The 25,090-nt window shown below is 37.3% G+C and overlaps 5 protein-coding genes and 2 long non-coding RNA genes across 9 annotated transcripts; 4 read left to right on the top strand and 3 right to left on the bottom strand.

Annotated features, from left to right (window-relative positions):
- On the top strand, positions 2,774-3,592 carry LOC109126578. Its single transcript, XR_002033469.1, has 4 exons — positions 2,774-2,809; positions 2,925-3,109; positions 3,192-3,418; positions 3,506-3,592. It is a non-coding gene; the product is annotated as an uncharacterized LOC109126578 (long non-coding RNA).
- Positions 4,333-5,003, top strand: LOC109126608. Its single transcript, XR_002033477.1, has 3 exons — positions 4,333-4,403; positions 4,583-4,774; positions 4,915-5,003. It is a non-coding gene; the product is annotated as an uncharacterized LOC109126608 (long non-coding RNA).
- On the bottom strand, positions 11,558-13,360 carry LOC104711986 (fructokinase-like 1, chloroplastic). The gene is made up of 2 exons (XM_010428774.2): positions 12,584-13,360; positions 11,558-12,389 (listed from the first exon to the last, which is right to left on the bottom strand). Exons 1-2 carry the CDS (start codon positions 13,316-13,318, stop codon positions 11,697-11,699), a joined length of 1,428 nt encoding a protein of 475 aa, XP_010427076.1. The 5' UTR covers positions 13,319-13,360; the 3' UTR covers positions 11,558-11,696.
- LOC109126184 (protein transport protein yos1-like) lies at positions 14,259-14,600 on the top strand. The gene has a single exon (XM_019229317.1). It carries the CDS (start codon positions 14,262-14,264, stop codon positions 14,496-14,498), a length of 237 nt encoding a protein of 78 aa, XP_019084862.1. The 5' UTR covers positions 14,259-14,261; the 3' UTR covers positions 14,499-14,600.
- Positions 14,714-16,086, bottom strand: LOC104711984. Its single transcript, XM_010428772.2, has one exon. It carries the CDS (start codon positions 15,894-15,896, stop codon positions 14,865-14,867), a length of 1,032 nt encoding a protein of 343 aa, XP_010427074.1. The 5' UTR covers positions 15,897-16,086; the 3' UTR covers positions 14,714-14,864.
- LOC104711982 (putative uncharacterized protein DDB_G0285869) lies at positions 17,680-19,883 on the top strand. 3 transcript variants are annotated; one of them, XM_010428769.1, is made up of 7 exons: positions 17,680-17,946; positions 18,054-18,312; positions 18,423-18,605; positions 18,703-19,351; positions 19,437-19,543; positions 19,623-19,682; positions 19,784-19,883. In XM_010428769.1, exons 1-7 carry the CDS (start codon positions 17,773-17,775, stop codon positions 19,792-19,794), a joined length of 1,443 nt encoding a protein of 480 aa, XP_010427071.1. In that variant the 5' UTR covers positions 17,680-17,772; the 3' UTR covers positions 19,795-19,883. The 3 variants fall into 3 exon arrangements, with proteins under 3 accessions (XP_010427071.1, XP_010427072.1, XP_010427070.1); XM_010428770.1 differs by lacking the exon at positions 19,623-19,682; XM_010428768.1 differs by having other exon boundaries at positions 19,623-19,883.
- On the bottom strand, positions 20,008-21,875 carry LOC104711983 (fructose-1,6-bisphosphatase, chloroplastic). The gene is made up of 4 exons (XM_010428771.2): positions 21,352-21,875; positions 20,974-21,201; positions 20,342-20,848; positions 20,008-20,218 (listed from the first exon to the last, which is right to left on the bottom strand). Exons 1-4 carry the CDS (start codon positions 21,784-21,786, stop codon positions 20,147-20,149), a joined length of 1,242 nt encoding a protein of 413 aa, XP_010427073.1. The 5' UTR covers positions 21,787-21,875; the 3' UTR covers positions 20,008-20,146.

Raw genomic sequence — 25,090 nt, 5'->3', positions numbered from 1 at the left:
AATAACCAATTCAAACCACTTTGCTTGGCCATCATCAATGAACGGTGATGAATCACTTTCGGGGAAGGCACAAAGACACATCTGCAATTAGGGTTGTTAGGTGAGAGCCTTAGAGAGTAGATCCAGCGAACCAAAGGAGCAGAAGATTTGCTGTTAAGGACGGGTTGGAAGCACGGAAGCTTAGTGCTCTGTTCCGCACTAGAGAGTCAATTTGTTTGAGAAGGAGATCCGCTGACTAGAAGGAGTTCCGGCGTAGCCGATGGTTTCTTTCAGTCCAGATAAAGTAGATCGCGGCTTGCCAAGCGATGAGGAGTAGTTTCTTTGCTGCATCAGATCCTCTGTAGTTGATGAGATTTTGAATCATGCTAGTCCAAGTTGGTGACACGCTTAGGGAGCATCGGCGAGATACTGTGGTCCAGATCAGCAAGCTGTATTGGCAGTTGAAAAAGAGATGGTCGCGACTTTCATCCCCAGAGCCACATAGCAGGCAAGAGGAATCAACCTGCAGACCCCAGTTGATTAGTCTGTCACGAGTAGGACACCTGTTTAGCATAAAAAGCCAGGTAAGAAATTTATGTTTTGAAATTCCTCCTTTGAACCAAACAATCTTATGCCAGTGAACCGTCGGTTGATGCTGCTTAATAGCCTGATAGATAGTCCCCGTGGTATGTGCATCCTTCAGTTGGTCATCAATCCACCAGATGTAGGAGTCTGGTTGATCCGTTAAGGAAATGATGGATAGTTCAGTTTGGTAGTTGACTTGAGCTTCTGATCTCGCCGGTGGTAAACTCCAACCGCCTCTTCTCCATAAGTCTGCAATGGTTATGTCTCGATGAATACCCAGGGGGCCTTCTCCATTAAGGTATGATGACAAACGGCCTAATTTGCACCAATGGTCACTCCAGAATTTACAGCTTCTACCATTTCCTATTTTCATCTTTATCCATGGGTAAGCCTCCTCCCTGATTCGTAGTAGTTTGTTTGATAACCAGGAGTGGTGATTCTTCTGCTTACAAGTCCAGAAGTTGCTTAGGTTTCCTGAAAGATAAGCTCCAGTGAACCAAGCGACCCAGATTGACCCAGATCTGAAAAAGAGCATCCAGATAAGCTTTAGCAGGCAAGCTTTATTCCACAACCACAAATCACGTAACCCCAGCCCTCCTTCATCCTTCCGGTTAACCACAACATTCCAGGCTACACGTGCTGTGTGTTGGCCCTCAGTGGTGCCTTTCCACAGGAAAGCCCTGCAGAGGGAGTTCAAGGTTTCAATGCATCTTTTGGGAAGTACATGAGCAGAGCACCAGAAGTTGGAGATTCCAGCAATAACCGTGTTGAGAAGCTGGAGGCGTCCTGCAAAGGATAGGGACTTTGTTGACCAAGCATTCAGTCTGTTTTTTACCGACTGGATCAGAGGAGCACAATCAAGGAGAGTAAGTTTCTTAGTGCAGAGGGGCACCCCTAGGTATCTTATTGGTAGCTGCCCATGGTTGATGCCTGAAGTTAATTTAATATGGTCAATTTCAGGTTGTGAGAGTCCTGAGGTGAAAAAGCTAGTTTTTGGTAGGCTGATTGCCAGACCGGAGGCTTCTTCAAATTCCTTCAACACTTGGAGAACACTGTCTACAGATGAAGAGGACCCATCTATGAAGATCAAGAGATCATCAGCGAAACAGAGGTGAGTCAACTTTAGGTTATGACAGTTATAATGATATTAAAATTTTCCTTCCTCTGCAGCCCTATCTAACATGACAGAGAGGCAGTTCAAGACAAGGACGAAAAGGCAAGGAGACCTTAACCCTCTTCCGCCTTTGAAATAACCATGGAGAAGCCCATTAAAGCCTACTGAGAACGTTGGCGTGCATACACAGGCCTTCAGCCACCGCAGGTAAATCTCTGGTACCTCAATACCTCTTAGGCAGCTAAATAAGAATTCCCATCTGACAGTATCAAAAGCTTTAGCTATGTCAACTTTGATTGTTATTCTCTTGGGTCCCCGAGTTTTGTGGTAACCATTAACCAGCTCCGCAGCCAATAAAGTGTTTTCAACTAACAGACGCCCTTTTATAAATGCAGTTTGGTTACGTTGGATTAGAGTTAGGAGGATGGGTTTCAGCCGGGTTACAAGAAGCTTTGAGATGACCTTGTAAAGGGTATTTAAGCAGGAGATGGGGTGAAAGTCTGATACTAAGGAGGCACCCGGGAACTTTGGAACCATCACCAGAATAGTTGCGTTTATTGCAGCAGGGAGGAAAGCAGTTTGGAAGAAGTGGAGAATACTAGTAGTGACTTCTGAGCCCAAAATTCCCCATGCAGACTTATAAAAAGCTGAGGTAAAGCCATCAGGGCCTGGTGCCTTGTTTGCATTTAGCTTGAACATAGCTTTTGTCATTTCTTCAGTAGTTGGGATCTTGATCATTGAGTGTTGCAGTTCTGGAGGGCATCGGTAACTGATCACAGACCTGAACCAAGCTATAGAGGTAGAGATGGTCACCAGAGAAGCTGGGCTGAGGATTGATTGGAAATGACTTACGGCCATCCTGCACATTTCCTGCGGATCCACAATTAGACTACCAGAGGGGGAAGTGAATGACCTGATGGCATTGAAAGCATTGCGGGTCTGTGTCATTCTGTGAAAGTAAGCAGTATTCAGGTCGCCTTCTCTTAGCCAGTTTATGCGAGAGCGCTGTCTAAAATAAGCTTCTTCAATCTTCCTGAGGAATTCCCACTTAGCGTGCATTTCTCTCTCCTGGTGGAAAAGGTCAGTGGATGGTGTAGACATTGCCTGAACCTGCACATCTTGAAGCAAACGGTTAGTTTCTCTCACCCTATTCTGAATATCTGAGAAATTCTCTCTTGAAAGTGTTTTTAAATCTCTTTTTAGTGTTTTTTGTTTTGCACTCAGTACTGACAAACTTGTTTCCAAGGGATGTGAATTTCCAGCCAAGTCCCAAGCAGATCCAATCGTTTGGAGAAAGAGAGGGTGGGATGTGAGGAAGTTGAAAAACTTAAATGGTTTTGTGCCAGCAGAGGGAAGAGATGCAGCAAGATTGAGGAGGCAAGGAGAATGGTCAGAGAATTCTGGGGCTAGGAAGGAAGCAACGCTGTTAGGGTAAGTAGAGAGCCAATGGTTATTTACTAGCAATCTGTCTAGCTTTTTTGCGATGGGGTTGATAGGGTTTTTATTCGACCAGGTGAAAAGAGGGCCTTGATACCGAAGGTCAAACAGCTCCATCTGAAGGAGGCAATCACGAAGCTCTAGCATACGGGAGGTGAGGTGGTTGACCAACAGATTTGAGTGCTCTGCGGGGTGTACTATTTGGTTGAAATCACCACCAACAAGCCAAGGGTTGGAGTCTAGGTGGAATCTTTGCTGAATCCCCATGAGTTCGCACCATAAATCAGTGCGTTCGTCACTCAGGTTAGGCGCATAAATAGCAGTGAAAAAGAATCTATGGCCTCCTTGAATGGTTATTTCACCAGTGACCATATGCCTTGATTGATGCAGCATACTTACTGTGGCAGGAGATTTCCAGATGATTACAATTCTCCCATCCTCATCAGAGTTGTGATTGGACAGATAATGCCAGCCAGGACAGGTAAGGTTCATGACTCTGTTCAGGTTTGGTTCCTTTATGTGGGTTTCAATAATAGCTCCAAAAAGAGGCTTGTGAGAAGCAAGCCAAGAAGAGAAAGGTCTATGTTTTTCCGCGTCGTTCAGTCCGCGGACATTCCAAAAGAAAGGTTGTATATATATGGGAAAAGGAAAGGGATGTTAGGAACGGAGTGGGGCTTCTCCCATGGACGGGAGAGTCACCACAGTGGGTTGATTTAGTTCAGTAATGATGGGGGCAGGGGGTGGAGTTTTTGAAGTGGGTGTAGAGGTTTGAGGTTGGGAGTCTAAGACACTAAAGGGGTTAAGGGAAATGAGCTTATTTGGAGATAGATGGGGGGATGAGCAGTCCATTGGGGAGGTACTATCCAATATGGGTGGGCTAAGAGAGGGTGGGTTGTTTGTGTGGCCAGCCGAAACTGAAAGGTTGTTTGTTTTTGGCTCTACAGGTTTGGTGGCGACGGGAGTTGGGGGAGAAGGGACTTGCAGGGCAGCAGCAAAACCAGTCTGACTTTTGACTAAGTCAACTGCTGGAAGGGGGGAGGCAGAACTGCTTGCTTTTTCAGAGTCCTGGGAGGGTTGTGGGGAAGCAAGAACAGTATGTTCTTTTCCTTTTTTAGATTTGGAGGTAAAATCTGCTTTGACATTCTGATTCTTCTCTGTTACTGGATCACCAGAAGGTTTTTTTGTTTCTGACCAGGATGGGGTAACACTAGGACAGAATCTAATAGAGTGTCCTATGCTTTTACAGTGGGAGCAGGAGGGAGGGATCCAAGGGTACTCGACATTAATGGTAATCACTTCACCACTGGATCTTTCAATTTCGACAGAAGTAGGCAATGATTCGTTTAGGTTCCTCTCCACCTTAACATGTGCTTCAGTCAGACTGACTAAGTTTCTTGTGAATTCGTCCATCTCCTTTGGCTCACCAACCAGTCCAGCAACTAAACTAATGCCCTTTTGATGCATCAGGTCAAAAGGCATCCCTTTGAGATGGGCCCAAATTGGAATAGCTTCAAGGTCAGCAGTGGTCCCTCCAGACGAATCCCACTGTGCCACTAGGAACATGCACTCACCGATATACCACAGCTTCTTTTCCAGAACCTTAGTGCGGACATAATCATTTGGCAGCCTTACAAGCATAGAGTTATTGGAGTGATTAAGGTGCACTTCTAACTTTTGACCTTTACCCCACATGTGGCTCAAAACACTTTGGATATGTTTGTAAGTAGGAAGTCTGCCTTTAAATTTACCAATGATAAAATCTTTATGTAATTTTGCTCCTTCCTGAAATACATCATCAGGGATTACAATTCGTGGCTTCCCCTCAGGAGAGTAGTTTACGGGAGCTAATCTAGAGAGAGAACGGTCAGCTCCACGCTTAAGCTTTTGAACCAGAGGGGTTGGGTCTGGGGTGGAGGTTGGAGGGTTCACCGAAGGCGGTTGGGGCTCAGGGGGAACGGAGGAAGGAGGCAAGACCGAAACACTCGGGCAACGGTTTGGGATTTGGGGATTCACTTGCGGAGTAGGCAGAAGTGGGGGAGGGAGGGGGGAGTTATGGTCTATTCTTGTGTCGACAGGGATCAATGTAGGAGTGGGCAGAGCGCTTTGGCCAGTTGGATTGACAGAGTTTTCTTTCGAGTTTGGCCTAAGGACTCGACGGGTAACCTTGGGAGGGTTTTGAGGTAAGAGACCATCAGTTTGAGCCACTGTTCTGCTATCTTTTACTGTAGCAAGAGTATCAGATCTGGGAATGAGGTTTAGGGTTTGGTTGTAGGAGTTGAGAATGGCTTGAGCCTGGGCATTGACCACCACAGGGGTAGATTTGAGGTAAGAGACCATCAGTTTGAGCAGAGAGAGCTAGAACCACTCTCTCAGGCTCGATAAAAGCAGTTTGAGGAGAGTGGGGAGAGGGGGGGGAGGGAGAGGAAGGAGGGAGAGGGGGAAAGTCTGAAAAAGAAACAATAGGGCTATGGTCGGGAGGGTCAGGGGGAAACGGAGGGGGGCGATTAGGACTGCCTTCAGCCATGGCTGAAGTAAGGATTTGGCTGGAAACTCGATCCGCAGGGAACCAGCGGTTCGCCGTTGACTTCATCTGTTGAAACTCATAGGAAGTTTCCCATTCATTTTATTTGAAAGTCAATTTCCAGAATAGGTTCGAGCACAACTTCTTGCATGTTTTTAACCCTTCATTAATACGTCCAAGTGGTCTAACCATATTACAAGAAAAGCAATATCTTTTAATGTTCGATTGTAAGAAAAAAGAAGTATAACATAATCTTTTGGTGGTTTATAATAACTTATCTAAGAGCATCCACATTAGTCATATATGCTAGAATATTTTCAACCGTTAATATTATTTTTTAACTTCAGTACAAGTTGATAATAACTCTAACTTCAGGGATGACTTTGTTTGTTCTGACTTCATTCTTGATTCTCATTTGAGCACTTCTCTATACTCAACAAGGAGTCTCAGCTCCACTAAGCATCCAGGTACGTATTTGTTAAGATAATCTAAACAAAGTTAAACATCTTATATGAAGCTTATATAACTATGAGCAAACGACTAATTTCCAGATTTGATTACAAATTATAATTTTGGAAGAATTTTGAAAATTTAGGTAGATATGATTTATATAATTATATTTTAATATACTTTATATAAGTTTGTATGATTTGTATATAGTATATACAAAATCAACGTTTTCCATTTTACATCTTCAAGTATATAGTATATATGCATATTTAAAACTAATTTTAATAAGAAAATATGTGCAATTAATTAAAAAAAAGTGCAATTATTAAGAAAAATATGTGCAATTATTAAGAAAAATATATGCAATTTAATTGCAATTATTATTTATTATAAACATACAGTATAGTAAAAAGAAATTTTTACAGAAAAGTAATTAAAACATACAAAGTTTGATGTGTTAAAATTAGTAATTAGCATAATATAAAAATTTATGAGAATCAAAATAAAAAGCTACTATAATTTTTTTAAGATTTTTAATCGGTGAATGATTTGATAACGTATTCAATATTATTCTATATAATTACATAGATGATTTAACTTAATTTTTTATATCATAATCCACATATATGTGAGATTTAATCTAATATCATTGCATGCTAACAAAGATGTATTATTTCACCGTATTATTTAATGGTAATAGCAAAACATAACTACGGCAATTTGATAGTCAACTTGAAAAATTTGAAACAAATTATTATACATTAGTTTAATATTTTAACGTATTGTCATCGATCGGCTATGACACTTTTCTTTTCTCAAATGAAAAGAATACAATAGGCTTTTTTTGTTTTTTAACATCCAACAATTTTCTACTGAGATGTATTTTTCTTTGATTTCTTAATAAATCAAGAGTTTAGATGGTGACATTATAGACTGCATCCACATACGACATCAAAGGCAAAATATGAAGAAGACATTAACTGGCAAATATGGCATAATACCGGAACGACGATTCCTACACGAAGAGACGAAGAGTGGCTTCCCACATACCGGAGCTGCGGAGGGAGTCACCGGAGATGAGGTAAGCATCCGATTTTTTCATTTACAAAATATGCATGTATTGTGAACCGTGTCAAATTGAACCAGTTTAGCTTAGAGAAAATTAATACATGCAATAGCTCATTAGGGAGAGGGTTATGATCTTTATATTAATGTAATTGGCAACAACATCTCTTAGGATCTTTAGGAGAAAGTGAAACACAACGCCCACGTGCATAGCCACGCCCTAAACAATCAGTAAGACATTCAAACCATCCGTAACTATCTGTACACAAAGCTTTGCAGACTTCATATGATTCTTTTTCCAACTCTGCACCCATACATTACAAACCCCACATAAATATTAATCATAATCGATACAAACATATGCGCTTGTCCTTGATCTATACAGTTATATAACATTTATATTCTAAACTATTATAACAAGTCCAAATAATACCACAATGTAAACAAAACATACTTTGAGTTTGAAAGCGAGTGAAAAAAAAAACATACCCAAGGCCAGAATGTTGTGGTTGGACAGTGAAACTGTAAATATCGCAACGATAAAAAACGTTATCAAGAATATGTTTTTTGTACTCCCCATAGTTTTTTTTCTTTGTATCGAGACTCAAGAATTTGAGAGATTAAGATGTTCTTCATTTGTTGGATCTCAATGAAAGGCTATATCTTATATAATATGAAAAGGTTTTCCTCAACTTTTGCTAAGGAGATGACACTTGGCATGCTGTATATCTAACTCATGTATTCATTTGTTATTTGGACCTAATTAATTTGTTATTTGGACCTTATTAACTTAAATTATTTGTAGTTTGGACTTTAGTAACTACAGGTCCACAAAACCAAATTTTTTTTTACATTTCCTTCTTATATAAATATTTTCAGTTTTGCACAAAAATAAATATATAAATATAGAATGTTTGGTTAAAAAAAAATATATATATATATATATATATATATAAACTAGATAAGGGCCCGCACCATGTGCGGGTTTAAAAATTGTTGAAGAAAATAAATCTTAAATTTTAAACAAATTTTGAAAAATATAAAAAGAAAATTTATTTCTTGAATTAAATATATAAATAATTTAATTACAGAAAAATCATATTTGTATTTACTTTCATACATTTTTATATTTATATATTTTTAATATATTATAATAATTATTACAATAATTTTAAACTAAATTATTATATCCCACCAAAAATTTTGCCAAATACCATCATTACGAATATTATTATTGTCAAATTTTAAAAATATTACACAACTTATTCACAAAATATTTTACTTGAAAAAAGTTCATCAAAGCAACATCTAATTAGTAAGCATGTACAATTTTACTCTATGTTTTACCATTAAAAATATGTTCTTACACCCAAAATTATTTTATTGTTAAACTATACTATTTATCACCACCTATAAAATATCTTCTGAACAAATTAAACAAATTTTATATTGCTTTACTTTCATTTTGGCATAATTATAGTTCTAATAATTACTAAAATTGTTATGTGACATAATTTCTTTAACCATGAATTTTTTTTGCTCCAAATATATTTTGGATGAACAACTGGTGAAAATTATCTACTATGTTATAATGATTTTATGACCACCTAATAAAAGTTGAAAAACTGACCAAAAGTTAATATAAAATAATAAAAATAAAAATTTGAAAATGATAATCACGATGATATATATAAGTCTTAGATAATTCAAATATACAAAATAGAAACTTTATAAACAATCCAAAACATGACATATGTCATAATCACGTTAATGATCGACGATATATTACTTCTCAGAAGTATCGCATTGTACTAAAACTAATTAAAACTATGACCTTGTCTCAAATATGCTCGAATCGTAAATTCCCAACATATTTCTATCTGAATCAAAAGTTCTTATATATTTCTCCGTATATTTGGGTTTAAACGATTTACGAACCAAATCCGATAGAAAACCAGATAAATCCGGTTCAAAACCAATTTTAAAACGGTTTACCATTCCAACTTCCCAAATTTTAAAATCGTTTCTCAATTACTCGGTCAAGCAGCTCTTGTTCCAGTACCAGAATCATCAACATTATTCAGAAGAGAAAACTCTAAATCTTGACCAAAAATATTAATCACTGACTAATCTTGCAAACTTATGATGCTACTAACAATATAATCATTTTTAGAACCTCCATCAGTGTCTCCAGCCTCGATTAAATTAGCGGGATTTATATATGTTGATTCCATTTCATTCCATCTGGTAGCTTCCATTTAAGAATCTGCAGGAATCAAAAATATAATGTTATTTTCTTGATTAGGTGTCCTATTACATTCCAAAAATAATAATTCTTTTAACATAATTTATGTTATTCTTCTTAAATTTGGTATTCACTATTCATTGATTAATAATAATATGCATGCTTAATAAATTATTTTTTTGTTTATACATGTCAAAATCTAATTAAGAAAAATATATAATATAATTAGTTTACAATGGAAAATAGATTAGCTTTGTTAATTTTCCTTTTTGATTTAGGAATTTTTTTACAATATAAACATGTAAATTTTATGTAGCTTTAATATTATTTTCTTAATTAGCTGTTTTGAATAATAATAATTTATTGACACGTGTCAATATCTCATCAGTATACTTGACACTTGTCACGATCTGGTGAGTTACTAACTTTAAAAACCAAGCTTTATATAATAAGATATAGATATTTTCAGCAAAATGTATATTCTAGATTTTTATCGTTATGAAGATGCATCAAACAAATGATCGATTTATCCGCTATTCTTATCAAGTGAAAATGGTTTACGATCATTATTTGTTTCTTATTTGCTTGGACTCTTCGTAAATTTGTCACTAATCTGCTCTAAATATGAGCATAATTATGAGACCAATGACGGGGGTTCTGATTCGATAATATTTTTTTCATAATCGATTGTATGTATTTAATTGTATTTGGATCTATGTGGATTTGCTCTTTTTATTATTACTTATACCAATTAAGTAGCTCATAAGTATCTGGTAAACAATTGTATTATGTTTTTTTTCCTTAGTTTATCCAGTTAAAAATTAAAAGATGTAGTTAATAAATACAAAAGATAAAACAATGAAGAAACTCCGTTAAAAAGCATCTGTAATTTTTTATGGATATTCTTCTTGCTACATAAGGAAGTGGATCACTTATTTGGAGACACACTACTACATGAGTTACAAAATTACGAAGAAAAAAAAACTGAGGAAACTTAAATTATATAGAAACTAGAGATAAATTGAAATTGCCAAAATTTCAAGAGATATATTAGAAAAATTGAAGATGTAATTTGTGAGAATCTTAAAATATTATGTAATTTAAAATTAATTATTAGATTTCAAAAAATAAATTAGCAAATTGTAATGTGTGAGAATAAATTAAGGTAATCAAATTATGAAAAAGGGGGAAAACAGAAAAATATTAAGAGATATATTAGGAAAAAATATTGATGTGTTTTGTGGGAAAGTTAAAATATATCAGAGTGAAAAACTATAGAAAATGGGGTTTTATTTGGGTTATGGGGTGTTTGATTAAAGAACAATAGTGTATGTGATTTTTGTTAGAGATTGTTCTCAATAGGAGAAAATGGTGTTAACATCAAAGAAGAGACCTGCGTTTTTTACTTATTTGGAGGAAATAGGGAGAGTAAGAAAATGTTTTTTTTGTATCATATATCCTATATAGTTGATTTCTAGATAAACTAATGTTAAAACAATCACACGATATTTGTGTTCTGCTACATTTTTTTGTATATGTAAACAACTATATTTTCCTAGTCTTGATGCTATGAATTAATATTAATTTTAAGTTAATCTTTTATTATTATAATATTAATTTGTGTCAAGTATTAGAAAATATGATTTTTGGAACGACGACACAAAAATTTTAAAAACCTACAAATATTTAAGGAAAAAGTAAGTAACATTGATAAAATTAATATTAATATCAATGGTGGGATGTTTTTAATAAAAGTTTAAGATATATAAGAATTGATAAAACTATAAATAAAATAGCGCGAACCTACTTCTAGTTTATATATAACTTATGGTCTTTATTTTTTTTTATCATTAATTGTTTTTCCATATTTAAGAATAACTAGTTAACTTTTGGCAAAACACATTTAAAGCAAATTTTTATAAAAATAAAAAAGTTGTTGACACTTGTGAATTTGGTCAAAAAAGTATTTATTGCATAAAGGCAAGATTCAACTGAAAGCTTTATGATGGTTGTCACAGAGCTTTATGATGGTTTTCTCACATAATTGATTCTCCTTACAGGAGAACTGGAGAAGCATCAAGACTTGGATCAGCTAGAACATTTTTGTGAAGCTGAACAGAAAAAAACCAAAATTCTATACGGAAGCAGCTACTCATCATCATCCATTCACATGGTTGTTGTTATCAGTGAACTCAAAAATTGATTCTACATTGGGTTACAAATTTGAAACAGTGCATACATCTCTCTCACACATTGTTCAAAATACATTTAGTACAAGTTGAGTTCGTCATCTTTCTATTCTACCACATTGATGGAACATATACTTGTTCTTTCAAATTTTGCGCCGCGCTTTCAGTAGGGAAACCTCTCACTGCACCAATTGTCCACTGCGCTATGATCCCAGCAGCAACTGCAAATCTGAGCTGTCGCTCTAACACATCTTGCTCCTCAAACATCTCAGGACAAGTTGTTAGCTTTCTCATTATCGCTGCAACAACAGCATCACCAGAACCTGTCCTATCACAGGTGAAAGGAGTTATAAGCACATCTTCTGTTCCAACCACAACTCCATCAAAAGTAGGAGTATAGTAATGAAGCCGGAGCGTTCCATCAGTCACAACCAATAGCTTCAGCTTGTCATGCCACAATGGCTTGATTTCCTCTGGTGTGTAATGGTAATAGTCTCTTCGGTTCTTCGTCTGATCAAAATCCTCAGCAAAGTATTGTGGTGTGTAGTTTCTTCTCCTCTCATAGTAATCTTCATCAAGCAGAAACTCAAGCTCTTGCTGTGAAACCTCAATGATGTCTGCTTCATTCCATGCTTTCTTGATCAACTTCCTAGTCTCATTACGCGATCTCCACAGCGGTAATGGCAGATTCAAGTCAAAGAAAATAAGCCCTCCAAACTTTTTAGACCACTGTACAGCCCTAAAAAGAGTTGATTGCATTGTAGGAGACGTCAACACTTCTGAATTGAAATGAAAAATCCTCGCCTGCATCACAAGCACAAGTAACAACACACAAAAAAGCTTTAAAAGCCAAGCTGAGTTGCTCTGTTTCATGATCCAAATCATATACACAAACAAAGTATATGCTCAAGACAGATACTTTTCATAAGAAACCAAGCTCGAGCTATCAGTTAAAAGCTAAAGCCAATTTTTTTTATCATAAAGTTGAAATCTTTTACCTCTTTAAGCACAGCTAAATTGAGTTCTGAAGCAAGAAGCGAGTCCTCCGGCGGCTCTTTAACCGTCTCCGCCTTCATTTTCCCGTCTTCAAACTTGATCTTAACACGAGTACAAGCAGTTTTCGAATTCTCATCGAACTTTACAGCTCTCGTCTGAACTCTCTCCTGATTCATCATCAAAACCAGCTCATCCCCAAACTCATCTTCACCGACTTTTCCCATAAACGCCGCTCTCCCACCTAACCGAACATGAGAGATCGCCACATTCGACGGCGGACCTCCAGGAGCTCTACCAAACTCCGGCGGATCCCACTGCAGCATCTTCCACTGCGAGTAAATATCAGGATGCATAGGGTTATCATGGACTCTCACCACCGGAACAAACTCCTTCTGTACTGCCCCGAAACAGCATACGAGAGGCGGATCGTCGTACGGATACTCGATCCCGTCGTCGTAGTCCTCTAACTCCGGATTCAATTCAGCATCAGTCTCGATAGTAATGTTCTCGGTGTCGTCTTTCTCAATTACCGTCGAGGTTTGTTGCTTCTTCTTCCTCCCTTTGCGACTAGGTTTGACGGCGGTTTCGGCTGCTGCTCCGCCATTGATTGAAGCTCTCGGAGAGATGAATTGTCTTGGTTTAGGTGAATTACGAGCTACTAGTATCTCTCTACGATCTAGTGAAGAAGAATCAAAATGGTGAAGGTGAAGGTGAGGAAAAAGAAGAAGTGAAGCCATTGGAGAAGGGTTTTTTTTTTTTTTTTTACTTCGATGTCATCAGGGTTTATCCAAATCCTTCTTCCTCTTTTGAATCATATCGGGTCCTGACCCGACTTTTATTCAAACCGGGTCAACCCATGAAAACCCGGTTCGGGTTTTTTTATTTTCTTTTTCTTTTTCTTACGGCTGGAGAACAGTTCAGAATTTATAAGAAGAAACAAATAAAACCCTCCCTACGCAAAGGTCTCACCGACGATTCGATTTCTCTCGTTCTCATCGCCGGAAAAAGGTAATCTCGCACTCGATTCAGTTTCCTCGATTATTCTAGTTTTACTGTTCTTCGCTAGGTTGCTAAAGATTTGGGGTTTCAGTTTTCCTTGTGGGAATCGTTCGATTAGTTTGGCTGCTGCTTGCTTCTAATGATCAACCTTGGATCTTCAATTACTGTCTCGATCTCACGTTTTAGATCAACAGTTTTAAGGTTTAAAATTCCTGCGTAATTTGTTACTGCTGAGCCTAGGATTCGTGTCTTTTTTTTTTTAATTTCAATCATTCATGATGTTGTGATTGACTCAAGTTTACTGCTCTTGTACCAACTTCCTAAGAAAATCTCATCTAGTGCTCACCTAGCTTGGTGCTTTTCTGGAGCTGCTTTTGATCCAGAGTCATGATCCTGATAAGTGTTTCTATAGATTATGCCTAGGTTTAAGGCTCTTTGTAATGCAGCTCGGCGACCGTCCTACCATTGTATAGATTCTAGATATTATTGCAAGGCAGGAACAAGTCCAATCCTGTTTATACACCAAACAGTAGACGCTTTATATCACATCAGGCAGTACACTAGCATGCGCCATTAGTGTCCATTCATTGTGTTTTCTAAACCTAATAAATAAGTCAACTTTGTTTGAGTCTCCCTGATTCTGATCAGTTTGAATTGAACTCTTTTGCATCACAGAGAACGATGGGCTTCTGGACACTGTTAAAAGGTCTGCTGCTCTTTGCAAATGCACTGGCGATCCTCAACGAAGACCGTTTCCTTGTTCCAAGAGGATGGACGCTAGTAGACCTCCACCATACCGGTAGAAGAAACTCTCCCAAAGGCCAAATCATCGGTCTTATCCATGCCTGCCAGTACATGAGACTCCCACTCATGCTCATTAACACAGCAGTCATCGTAATGAAGCTCATCTTCAGTTGAAGAACTTTTTGTAGATGAAGATAAAACTATATTGTGTTCTTTTAACTCATCGTGATTAGTTACAAATCTATTATTGAATATGTAGGAAGTGGAATTTGTTTATTTTTTTCAGCTACTGCAAACGAGTGGTATCCCATGCACTCAAGTTTGGTGTGGATTCTACAACATTCTTCTCACATTTCTACATGCCAAATCAAATTAAAATTGCCAAAGAGTAATAATAACGTTGCAAGCTTAAACACATGAAGATAAGGGGACTACATTAGCCAGTGAAGAACCTCGTGGGTAACAAGTTACCATTACAGTCCCAAGAATCTACTTGATTACATAAAAAGATGACATACCCTAAACACACAAACTTGACTTTCACTTGGTTTCTTGTTTCGCATTAGCTTTACTCATGACAACTTCCATTTTCTCCATCTTCGCATACCCAAACTCCTTGGTCTTGATCCCACACTCCTCTTGCATCACCATAGCAAGATTGTTTCTTTTGAAAGCTGCCGCAATATGCATCATGGCAAAGAGGACAAACCCTGTTAATCCAAACATCATGACGAAGCAAGTCACAATCTCCCATATCCTCTCTTTTCTCCTCTTCTTCGCAGCCTCCTGTTTCATACGCTCTTCCACCAATACCACCGCCCAAGAGTGCTCATACTCGGAACGTCTCACTTCTAAGCTCCAAGAATGAAGATTAACGTTTCCACTATACGAATTGAGACCAACCATGAACTCATCCTCAACTCCCAACATTGCTGACAAATCAATCCGATCAAACATCAGAGGAAGAACAGATTCAAAGCTTTTAGATTTGCTTAACCGGACTTCCAAGAACTTGCCACCAGCTTGGTAATTAATCCAAGCGTACGACAACACCTTCTCCGTCTTCACCAAGTTTGCCATCTTGAAACTGAGAACCTTCTCAGGAACCGTAGCACCATCAACAATCACCGCGACACTCGGATCTCCAAACTTGGTGAATTTGTCAGAAGTATCGAACTTTACTTGGAATAGAGAGTGATCAAACGTTCCGTTAACAGGAAACACGAGAAATCCGAGTCTCCCACCACCAGGGGACATGGAGAAAGAGAAAACAGTAGAGAATCCCGCGAAATACTCCCTTCCTGTATCCTTTACCGACTCGATGGGGTTCTTGTAGACGACTCGCCCACCACCGTGAATCACCGAGTCAGTCAGCTGAATCGAAGATCCGTTGTCGACGAGCTTAGAGTCGCCGAACAGGGCAATGTCTTGGGACTCAAAGCTCGCATTTTTATTGGAACTCGTGAACGAGAAAGAGAACGAGGTAGGTTTCGAAATCGAGAATGTGGAGAAGAATGAGATGACAATCAGGAGTAGGACCAGGAGTGACCTGGAGAGACTGAAGCTCGCCATAAATGAAGTTGGAGATGGTTGTGGAATTTGTGATTTTGAGATTCTAGGGTTTGAAATGGGGGAGAATATGAGATCTCCTGATGGAGAAAGAGAGAGTAAAGTGATGATGGTGGTGGGGAAGAGAGAGAGAGAGAGAGAGAGAGAAAGGACAGAGAAGGATGGGTTAAGCTTGGACAATGTGAAAAGTGTTTACTTTTGTCTTTCCCCCCTCGTTTCTGTTAAAAACTTAAAAATATCTGATTTTTTATTTTTATTTTTTGCTTTACATTTTGTTGTCACCCCAAAAATGTTTTTTTTTTTTTCATTTACCCTGAAATGGATTTTATTAGAATTGTATTCATGTTATAATTTTGATTCCCTCTTGTTTTATAAGATGATCTATTTAGCCATTTCTTTTTTTGTTTCATTCAGTTTCCTATCATCTGATTTTATAAAAAAATTATTCGGTTTTATAAGATGATTTATAGCCTCTATGTATCATACACCAAAACATGTAATATTAGTTCTATAACAAAAAATGTAAGAAAAATATTTAGGTTCACCTCTAGGGGTGAACCTCTCCATTCACCCTCTCTTCTCTCCGCCAATCAGAATCTTTCATCTAATATTTCATTTAAAAAATAAATCAAAATTAAATTAAAAAGTAAATCAAATTAAGGAAACAAATTATGTATACTTTTAATAAAGGAAATTTAAATATTGGTTTGGTTTAGATTTTTAAAATTAGAATAAAATTATATGTCGGTTTGGGTTTACAAATGAAGTGGTTAGGGTTTAGATTTTACAACTAAAACGAAATTATATGTCGGTTTGGGTTTACAAATGAGGTGGTTAGGGTTTAGATTTTACAATTAGAATGAAATTATATGTCGGTATGGGTACAAATGAGATGGTTAGGGTTTAGATTTTACAAGTAGAACAAAATTATATNCATTTAAAAAATAAATCAAAATTAAATTAAAAAGCAAATCAAATTAAGGAAACAAATTCTGTATACTTTTAATTAAGGAAATTTAAATATTAGTTTGGTTTAGATTTTTAAAATTAGAATAAAATTATATATCGGTTTGGGTTTACAAATGAAGTGGTTAGGATTTAGATTTTACAACTAAAACGAAATTATATGTCGGTTTGGGTTTACAAATGAGGTGGTTAGGGTTTAGATTTTACAATTAGAATGAAATTATATGTCGGTATGGGTACAAATGAGATGGTTAGGGTTTAGATTTTACAAGTAGAACAAAATTATATGTCGGTTTGAGTTCACAAATGAGATGTTAGGGTTTAGATTTCACGATTAGAACAAAATTATATGTCGGTTTGGGTTCACAAATGAGATGATTATGGTTTAGATTTTACAAGTAGAACAAAATTATATATCGGTTTGGGTTCACAAATGAGATGGTTAAGGTTTAGATTTTATATATGTCGGTTTGGGTTTATTAAAGAACTGTTTAATTTTTTTAATTTTATAATAATATATATAGATTTTATTTCCTCATTTTATAATGGAGAGGTTCACCCAACCCACCCAAGTATTGTTCAAAATGTAATTATTGAAGCGAGCGAGCACATAATGAGATATCTAATAAGAAAAAATAAATAAATCAAGTACAATTAATTCTAATATTAGATTATCCACAGAATTCTAAAAACATTTCAAGCTGCCGCCAAACACAATCTCCCGGCGAAATTTTTAAGAAAACGACACCGTTCAAGAAGGAGCGTTTTGAAAATCTCCCGCTGCTATGTTTTGTTTACTATACTTTCTTCAGGTCTTTTCAGCTTCGCTCTCTCTCTCTTTAATTAGCCTTTCATCATCTCCGTCGTCTAATCTAAATTAGGGTTTTCAATATCATTCAGAGAAAAAAGAGCCATGGGAAAATCGAGCAGATCCAAAGGATCGCGAATCATCGGAAAAGGTGAAGTTACCCCAACTCAAATTGCGTTTATCGTCGATCGCTACCTCTTCGACAATCGATTCACTGAAACCCGAACCCTCTTTAGATCTGAAGCTTCCTCTCTCATCTCTAACTCCCCACTTCGCCATGTACGTAAACCTATAAAAAAAAACCCTAAAGTTCTTGATTTTGTTTTAATCTGTTTGAAAAAATTGGGTTTTTAATTTATTTGGGGATTTTTTTTCGATAATTGCAGGTTCCGAATAGTTTGATGACTCTTGATGATATGTTGAACGATTACGTATCTCTAAAGGAGCAGAAGGTGACTATTGATCAGGAGAGAGTGAGATTGGATCAGGAGAAGGTTAGGGTTCATAATCTGTTACAGGGGATGCAGAATGTGATGAATTCTTACAACGCCTCCCTCACCGCTCCTCCTCCTCCTCCTCCTCCTCCTCCGGCTACAGAAGCTCCGGCTTCTCTACAGAAAAATCAAACTATCTCTTCTTCTTCAGGTTTGCAGATTTTGTTGTTTTTGTTTAGCTGGTTGTAATTTGGAATGATTAATTACTTGGTTCGCCTGGTTCAGATCTTGATCTTGTCATGTGCTACACATTATTTTCAGGCTTAACTCAATACAACAAAACTCCAAATGTTATGTCAGTGTCATTGCTTGGTAACAAAAGAGTAGATTTTGGGAATTTTTCTACACCTTCAACCACTCGGTCTATAACCGGGAAAAGAAAGGCTCAAGCTTCTTTAGGAGCTCCTCCTGTAACTAGGAAAGCTCGTATTACAACAGCAAATGGTATGTTTCTATATGCTTACCAGGTTTATTTAACTTTGATGTACTTGCCTTTGAATTTTCCAGTACTCTTGAATTATGTCTTTTTTTCTTGGTCCAGGGACTAATAAGATCACACAAACTGATAAAGCAGCTAACAATTTCTCATCCCAAACTCCATCTGAAACAGTGCCATTAGCCAAAAGCTCTGCAACTACTGAATTTGTTGGCCATGGGTCGAGTGTGGTGAAGTGTTTGTTCAATAAGCCTGATTCGTTGGCTCCTTCTAATTCAGCATGCCTCACGACACCACAAAAACATGCTTCTCCTGGGATTGATAAGTCCAACAGTCCACAGAAAGAAGTTAATCCTACAAACTGCACAATTGTTACGAAGGAGAAGTTCACAATCAGCCCTCTCAAGCAGATTACTTCTTATTCAGTGGAAAGAAGTCATCTGATTTCTTCTTCTTCACCGGTCAAGTCTAACCTGAAGATGTCAAATAAGAGAGACCATGTGAAAGGAAAGCTCAACTTTGATAACGCTGATACACCAATGTGCTTAGAGGCACCTGCCACTGCAGATTTGGTTTCAGCTTCTCCATCCGGGTCTGAGCCAGAAGTTGATTTATTTGACATGGACTTTTCTAATTTCTTGGGTGAAAACTACAGCCTCTCGGAGCTACTAGTTGATTTTGATCTTGGTTGTGAAGGAGGTACAAATCATTGCTTGCCACAGGCCTCAAATGCACCCATTGAAACTGTTTCAGGGTAGGTGGTTAGTTTTGTAGGATCATCTTCTTTGTAATTGGGTATTATCTTGTGATGTCTTCTTATACGCTATTCTACATCACAGGTCGTCTCCTGAATCAGGGGGTGTTAATCTCGAGTCTGACCAGGCCTTTTTGGAATATACATCAACTGTGACTGAAGTGACTCAAGGGAAAGACATGAACAGTCAAGGTGAGTATTTTCTGGTCTGCATTTGATTACATATAATACATTTTGCCCTTTTCACTCATTATTGATGCTTCATTTGCAGGAAATGATGCCAAGACCGTTGCAAACTCATTAACACAATGCAATCATATCTCGAGTCCTGGTACTTTTGCTTACTCATTCTCCCAATGATGTGATCATCCTCGAGATTTTTAAGATGTATTGATCCTCTCCCTTACTCAAGCCATTCTTCTCTTCACGCAGCCAAGTGTTGAAGGCAGAGAGTGACATTACAGATGACTGATTTTGAAGACTAAGCTGTTAATTTTTGTAGACCACCAGTGCAAGATCCTCTGCTTTTGCCCTAACTATGCTGTTAGTTTTTTAAATGATCTGTGAAATATGAAAATTCTATCTCATTTGGTCGCTCCTTATTAACTATTAGTACATGTAAGTTGTATAAATTAAACTTGTTCGTTTTGGCTCTATAGTATAACAGCTGGTTTCTCTCTATTCATATCGACAACAAAATAGGACTTTTCACCATTTATGCATCTAGTTGCATGTACCATGTAGTCAGAAATTGGCTTACAATAGATATTAAATGCCTTATGTTTGGTACAAGAGTCAAGCCAAGTACTTCTCTAGCTTCTCCACTTCCTCTGTGCTTCCAATGTACAGTGGCACCCTCTGATGTATCTGTGTCAGGTATTACAAACATAAGATTAGTCTGTTCTGTTGACACCAATCTTAGACGTAAGCTTAGCAGTAGGGTAAGCATAAGAATCTAATGGAACCAAAAATCTATTTGATTTAAGTTACCTCGGTCGGTTGGATATCTAGTACTCGCTGGTGTCCATCAGACCCTTTTCCTCCGGCTTGTTCAACGATGAAACTCATTGGTGCACACTCATACAAAAGCCTAAGCTTTCCATTTTTGCTCTTTGCGTCACGAGGGTACCCGTAAATACCACCGTACAACAAAGTCCTGTGAAAGTCTCCGACCAAACTTCCAATGTACCTTGCGGAATAAGGCTTCCCACTTGGACCAGGGTCCTTGAGAGAATCCATGTACTTCTTCAATTTATCGTCCCACATCTGGTAATTCCCTTCGTTGAAAGAGTAGATTTTGCCGGCTTTCGGGATCTGAATGTTTTCTTGCGTAAGAACAAACTCACCGTACATTGGATCGAGCGTGAAGGAGAAGACGCCCTTGCCTAGAGTAAGAACGAAGATAACTGAGCTCGAATACATACAGTAGCCAGCTGCTAGCAAGTTGTTCCCTGGCTGGCACACGTTTACAATACACCTTTGTTCTTCTGATCCAAGCTGCAACAACATTATAAGCCAAAGGTCACCTAATTTTTTACATTGTATCTCTATATCTCCTAAACTAAAAATCAAACCGTACATTAACAAAAATATATGGAAGTGAAAGGAAGAGAGTAGTATACAGCTGCGATATCTTCGGAGTCGTCGACAATACATTCGTCATTGGGGCTGTAGATACCGAAGATAGAACCGGTAGAGACAGCAGCGTCAATGTTGGAGGAACCGTCAAGAGGGTCAAACACAACGACGTAGTTACCAGAGTAACTCTCCTCCACTGCTACTGGCACGTCTTCTTCCTCTGACGCAATGATCCCAGTTCTTCCACTTGATCTTAAACAGTTGGAAAACACCTGCACACACCACACACCACTCAATCTTTAAACTATGGTATTTATGTCTAGTAAACTTAAATTAAGTGGTCTACATTAGCAAGTTAACATATTAAAAAAGCTAACAAAAATAAAGTCTATTTTAATTAACTTAAAGCATGTGTGACCGACCTCATTAGAGATGACGTCAAGCTTCTTCTGATCCTCTCCCTGAATATTAACGGCGCCTTGAACTCCGGTAAGATTAGAGATACCGGCACGTTGAACAAGTGAAGCGATCTGCTTACAAGCCATGGATATGCTCGACATCACTATAGTCAGCTCTGCATCTATCTCTCCTTTCATCTCTTGTCTCAACAACCAGCTCGTTAACGTCTGAAGCTCGTATCCACTCTTCTTCCTCACAGCTGGTTTCGTCTCCGCATCCGCCGCCACAGCCATACACCTCACTCCACCACCAACATGATGATGGTTTCTCACTCGTTTCCCATTGTTGGAGAAGAGAGATCTCGGGAAGAGGATTGAAGTCTGAGATGATGGCGCCACGTGGCGTGAGCTTGAGATAAGAAGGTGAGACGAAGACGTTGTTGCGGCAGTTGCTGCCATTTTTTTTTTGTTTGCTGTTTTGTTTTGAAAAGAAAAGAAAAAAAAGATGGGAATGGTTTTTGTTTTGGTGGAGGGAGGAGAAGAGAGGATCGGGATATTTCGGATTGTGAGGTGGACGAAGGATTCGGATTCATGTGGGTTCTCTCTACTTATCTTCTGATATGCCACGTGGCTTTGCTCTTACGGAACCTAAAAACATTAGAAAAGATAAAGCATATGGCCTTATTTGTAAAGGATTAGTAGTAAGCTGATGTAGCAATAGAGTTGGGCCTTATGACAATTTTCTTAAAAAAAAAAATTGTCTTAGCCAACCCAAAGGATGGTGGATATTTAGTAGGCGTGGGTGGACGTATAAACCAAACTAAACCGAGGTAAATTGAGATTTGATGACAGATCAACCAAACCAGTTGTAAGAAAAGAAGATTTTTATGCCAAGAAAGAAAACATTGTTACTCTTGTTTTGGAATGCGTTTGTTACTCTTACTAACTTTGGCAAAACAACATCGTTGTTCCCTTTACAGTTTCTGCTCAACCTTCTTCTTACACCAGTGGTAGGCACACTCTTCCTCTCCTCTGAAATGTTTTGAGATTTCTTCTCATCTTTTTTGTTTAACGCTTGAAGAAAACAAACGGCGTTTGTGACTAGAAGCTTGAGCTTCTTACCTACTGTCTCAATGTCTTTCCTTATTCAATGACTCAAATCAACTCGTACGTCAAAAAACATAGAGTATTCAAAGTTTGTAAGGTCAAAACCGAAATCAGTTCAAAACAGAAATTAGTTCCAAACTTCCAAAAAATCAAAGACTTTTTACTTTTCCATTCAGACTTCCAAGTTCTAATTTTTTGAGTAAATAAAATCGAATTTTAGATGAACCATACTATTCATTTTGTTCAGTTTATACAACCGCAAAATAATATCAACCGATAGAAAAGAAAAATACCAAGGGACACAAGGATATAACTTGTAGTTGGTTTAAAACATATTCAGCTTCATTCTAAGCCCTACCAAGGTCCCTTCTTCATCAATGTACTTGACAGTTTTACCAAACTTAAGGTCATTTTCTTTCAAAACATTGCCTGGAATCAACTGGCACAAAACAAAACCACCACAACATGTAAAAACCATATTGAAAGTAAAGAGAGAAAGTAACTGAATCTGAAGTCTTTTGTCAATTTTACCAGTTCATAAATCCTCTTCTTGAGGGTAGTTGGAAAGTGTGGATTAGTTAGCGCTTTAATGTCGACGTTCCCTTCAAAAAACTGAAACAAAACAAGCTTAACAATACTAGTTTTTTGGATTAAGTAATGACGTTTAAATCACTTTGAAAAAAGACTATCACACCTGCAGCAGCATCAGATTCAGTCTCTTCCTCCTCAAGTGGTTGAAGACTCTGGCTGATATTCTTCATCTTCACCTAAGCTAAGGTCATAATCAACATCCATTGAAGGTTCTTCGTCTTCTTCTGCTTCAGAATCAGAACTAGAACCAGAAAGCTCTATTGTCTCTGCTTCAACTATGGTCTCTTTACAACTCAAACGATCGAACACACTAACTTCAAAGGTTCGGTTATACCATCGTACACGATCGAATGTCAAGAACTCTCCGTCCACAAGTTCATGGTCCTGTGCAAACTTTGACCATCCAACTGTAAAATACACACCGTCACGTATTTTCGTCATGTTCACTGTCCAATCTCTTCCTCTAGTGCCTTGGAGCTTTGCTGTGTTTGGGAATGGGTCAGCAAGGAGTTTGATGAAAGACAAAGGAATCACCTGATGATCCAAACACATATATGTTAACTTGTTATAACTGAAACCAAACAGAAATCACAGTGTCTTAGTTTAAACAAGCGTATTAACACACATTAAACTGTCATAAAAGCCATCGAGTCTCTCTGTTTTTCAAGTTTACCAGCGACAGTTTTAACCTATGCTTTATTTAACAAGAAACAAAGGAAAACAATCCAAAATTTGTTACCACTCGCAGCTCATTCTATCATTCCGGTTTCATTACAGTTTATACAGATTCAGCCTAACTGCAAACTAACTAAAAGATTCAAAACCATAAAGCGCAACTCTCATTTTGATACTCAACTTTCCTAAAAGGTTGAGACTTTTGCAATTTTGCTACTACGTGCAAATGCCTGAACAAGGAGAAGAGATAGAGAAAAGTCACAGAAAAAAACAATAAATAATCATCTAAAGCTTTAACAAAAATCAAGCAACCAAGGCGAAGATCAGAATGAAAGAAATGCCTGGGGTAGTTCTCCCAACCCATAGAGAGAGCAAATGTATTGAGAGCTAGCTTGGAAACGCACAAGGGAATCCACATACACCTACCCAACCATTTAGAAAAAGCAAGAGTGTCAAGGTTGCTGCTTCAAAACTAAATGTACAACTGTTAGAACAAGATAGACGACTCTGTAAAGTTCACCTTCATCCTCGTTTCAGTAACCAAGGCGGGTTGATGGAGATGTTAGTCATTTGTGTGAAGGGCCATTGCATGAGCAATAAGGTCAACAGTCTTGCCATCAAAGAGTTGATTCAGGGCCCCTTCTCTTCTTTTCTGATGGTCCTAGACGGTTAATAGGCACAGAAATTACCACTAGGGGATCTGAAATCACCAAGGATAGTGGGTGTAAACAACACTACAAGAAAATAGTGATATTGCAATATTGAAAATTGTTGCTGTATGCCTACATATAGTTGCAAATATTGAATTATAATGAAGGCGCAAACAATTTTACATAGTTGCTGATTGAGCGTTGCAAATTACAATTGTCGCATGGACGTCGTAATATTTGCAATGAATCAATTTGTCGCATAGACTTCATATTAATGCAACAATATTTTTGTAGCAGATTTTTCATATAATTACAACCGGCTTGCAACATTAAATTGTTGTAAATCATTGCTACACAAAACATATAAGAAATACCGTTGAACATTTGCTATATATACTGCAAGATACATTTATTACAAAGATTTTTTACGTTGACATGCATAATATGTTGTAAATACTCTTGCAACTAATATTTTATATTACTATAATATTATACAGTAAAACCTCTATAAATTAATAATGTTGGGACCAAAATATTTTATTAATTTATAGTAATATTAATTTATCTATAAATTAATTATTATTATTTTATAGTGTAAATTATTAACTTATAGATATATTTTTCATTGTTTAAATTTAAAAAAATTATGAATTGAGATAATTTTAGCAAAATAAAATTAGAATTGCGGATGTTGTAATTTTTATGGTATTGGAATTGAATTTGAAATATTTAGAAAACAT

The sequence above is a fragment of the Camelina sativa genome, chromosome 9, assembly GCF_000633955.1.
Source record: "Camelina sativa cultivar DH55 chromosome 9, Cs, whole genome shotgun sequence".
Lineage (NCBI taxonomy): Eukaryota > Viridiplantae > Streptophyta > Magnoliopsida > Brassicales > Brassicaceae > Camelina > Camelina sativa.
This window is presented reverse-complemented; position numbering and strand designations above follow the sequence as displayed.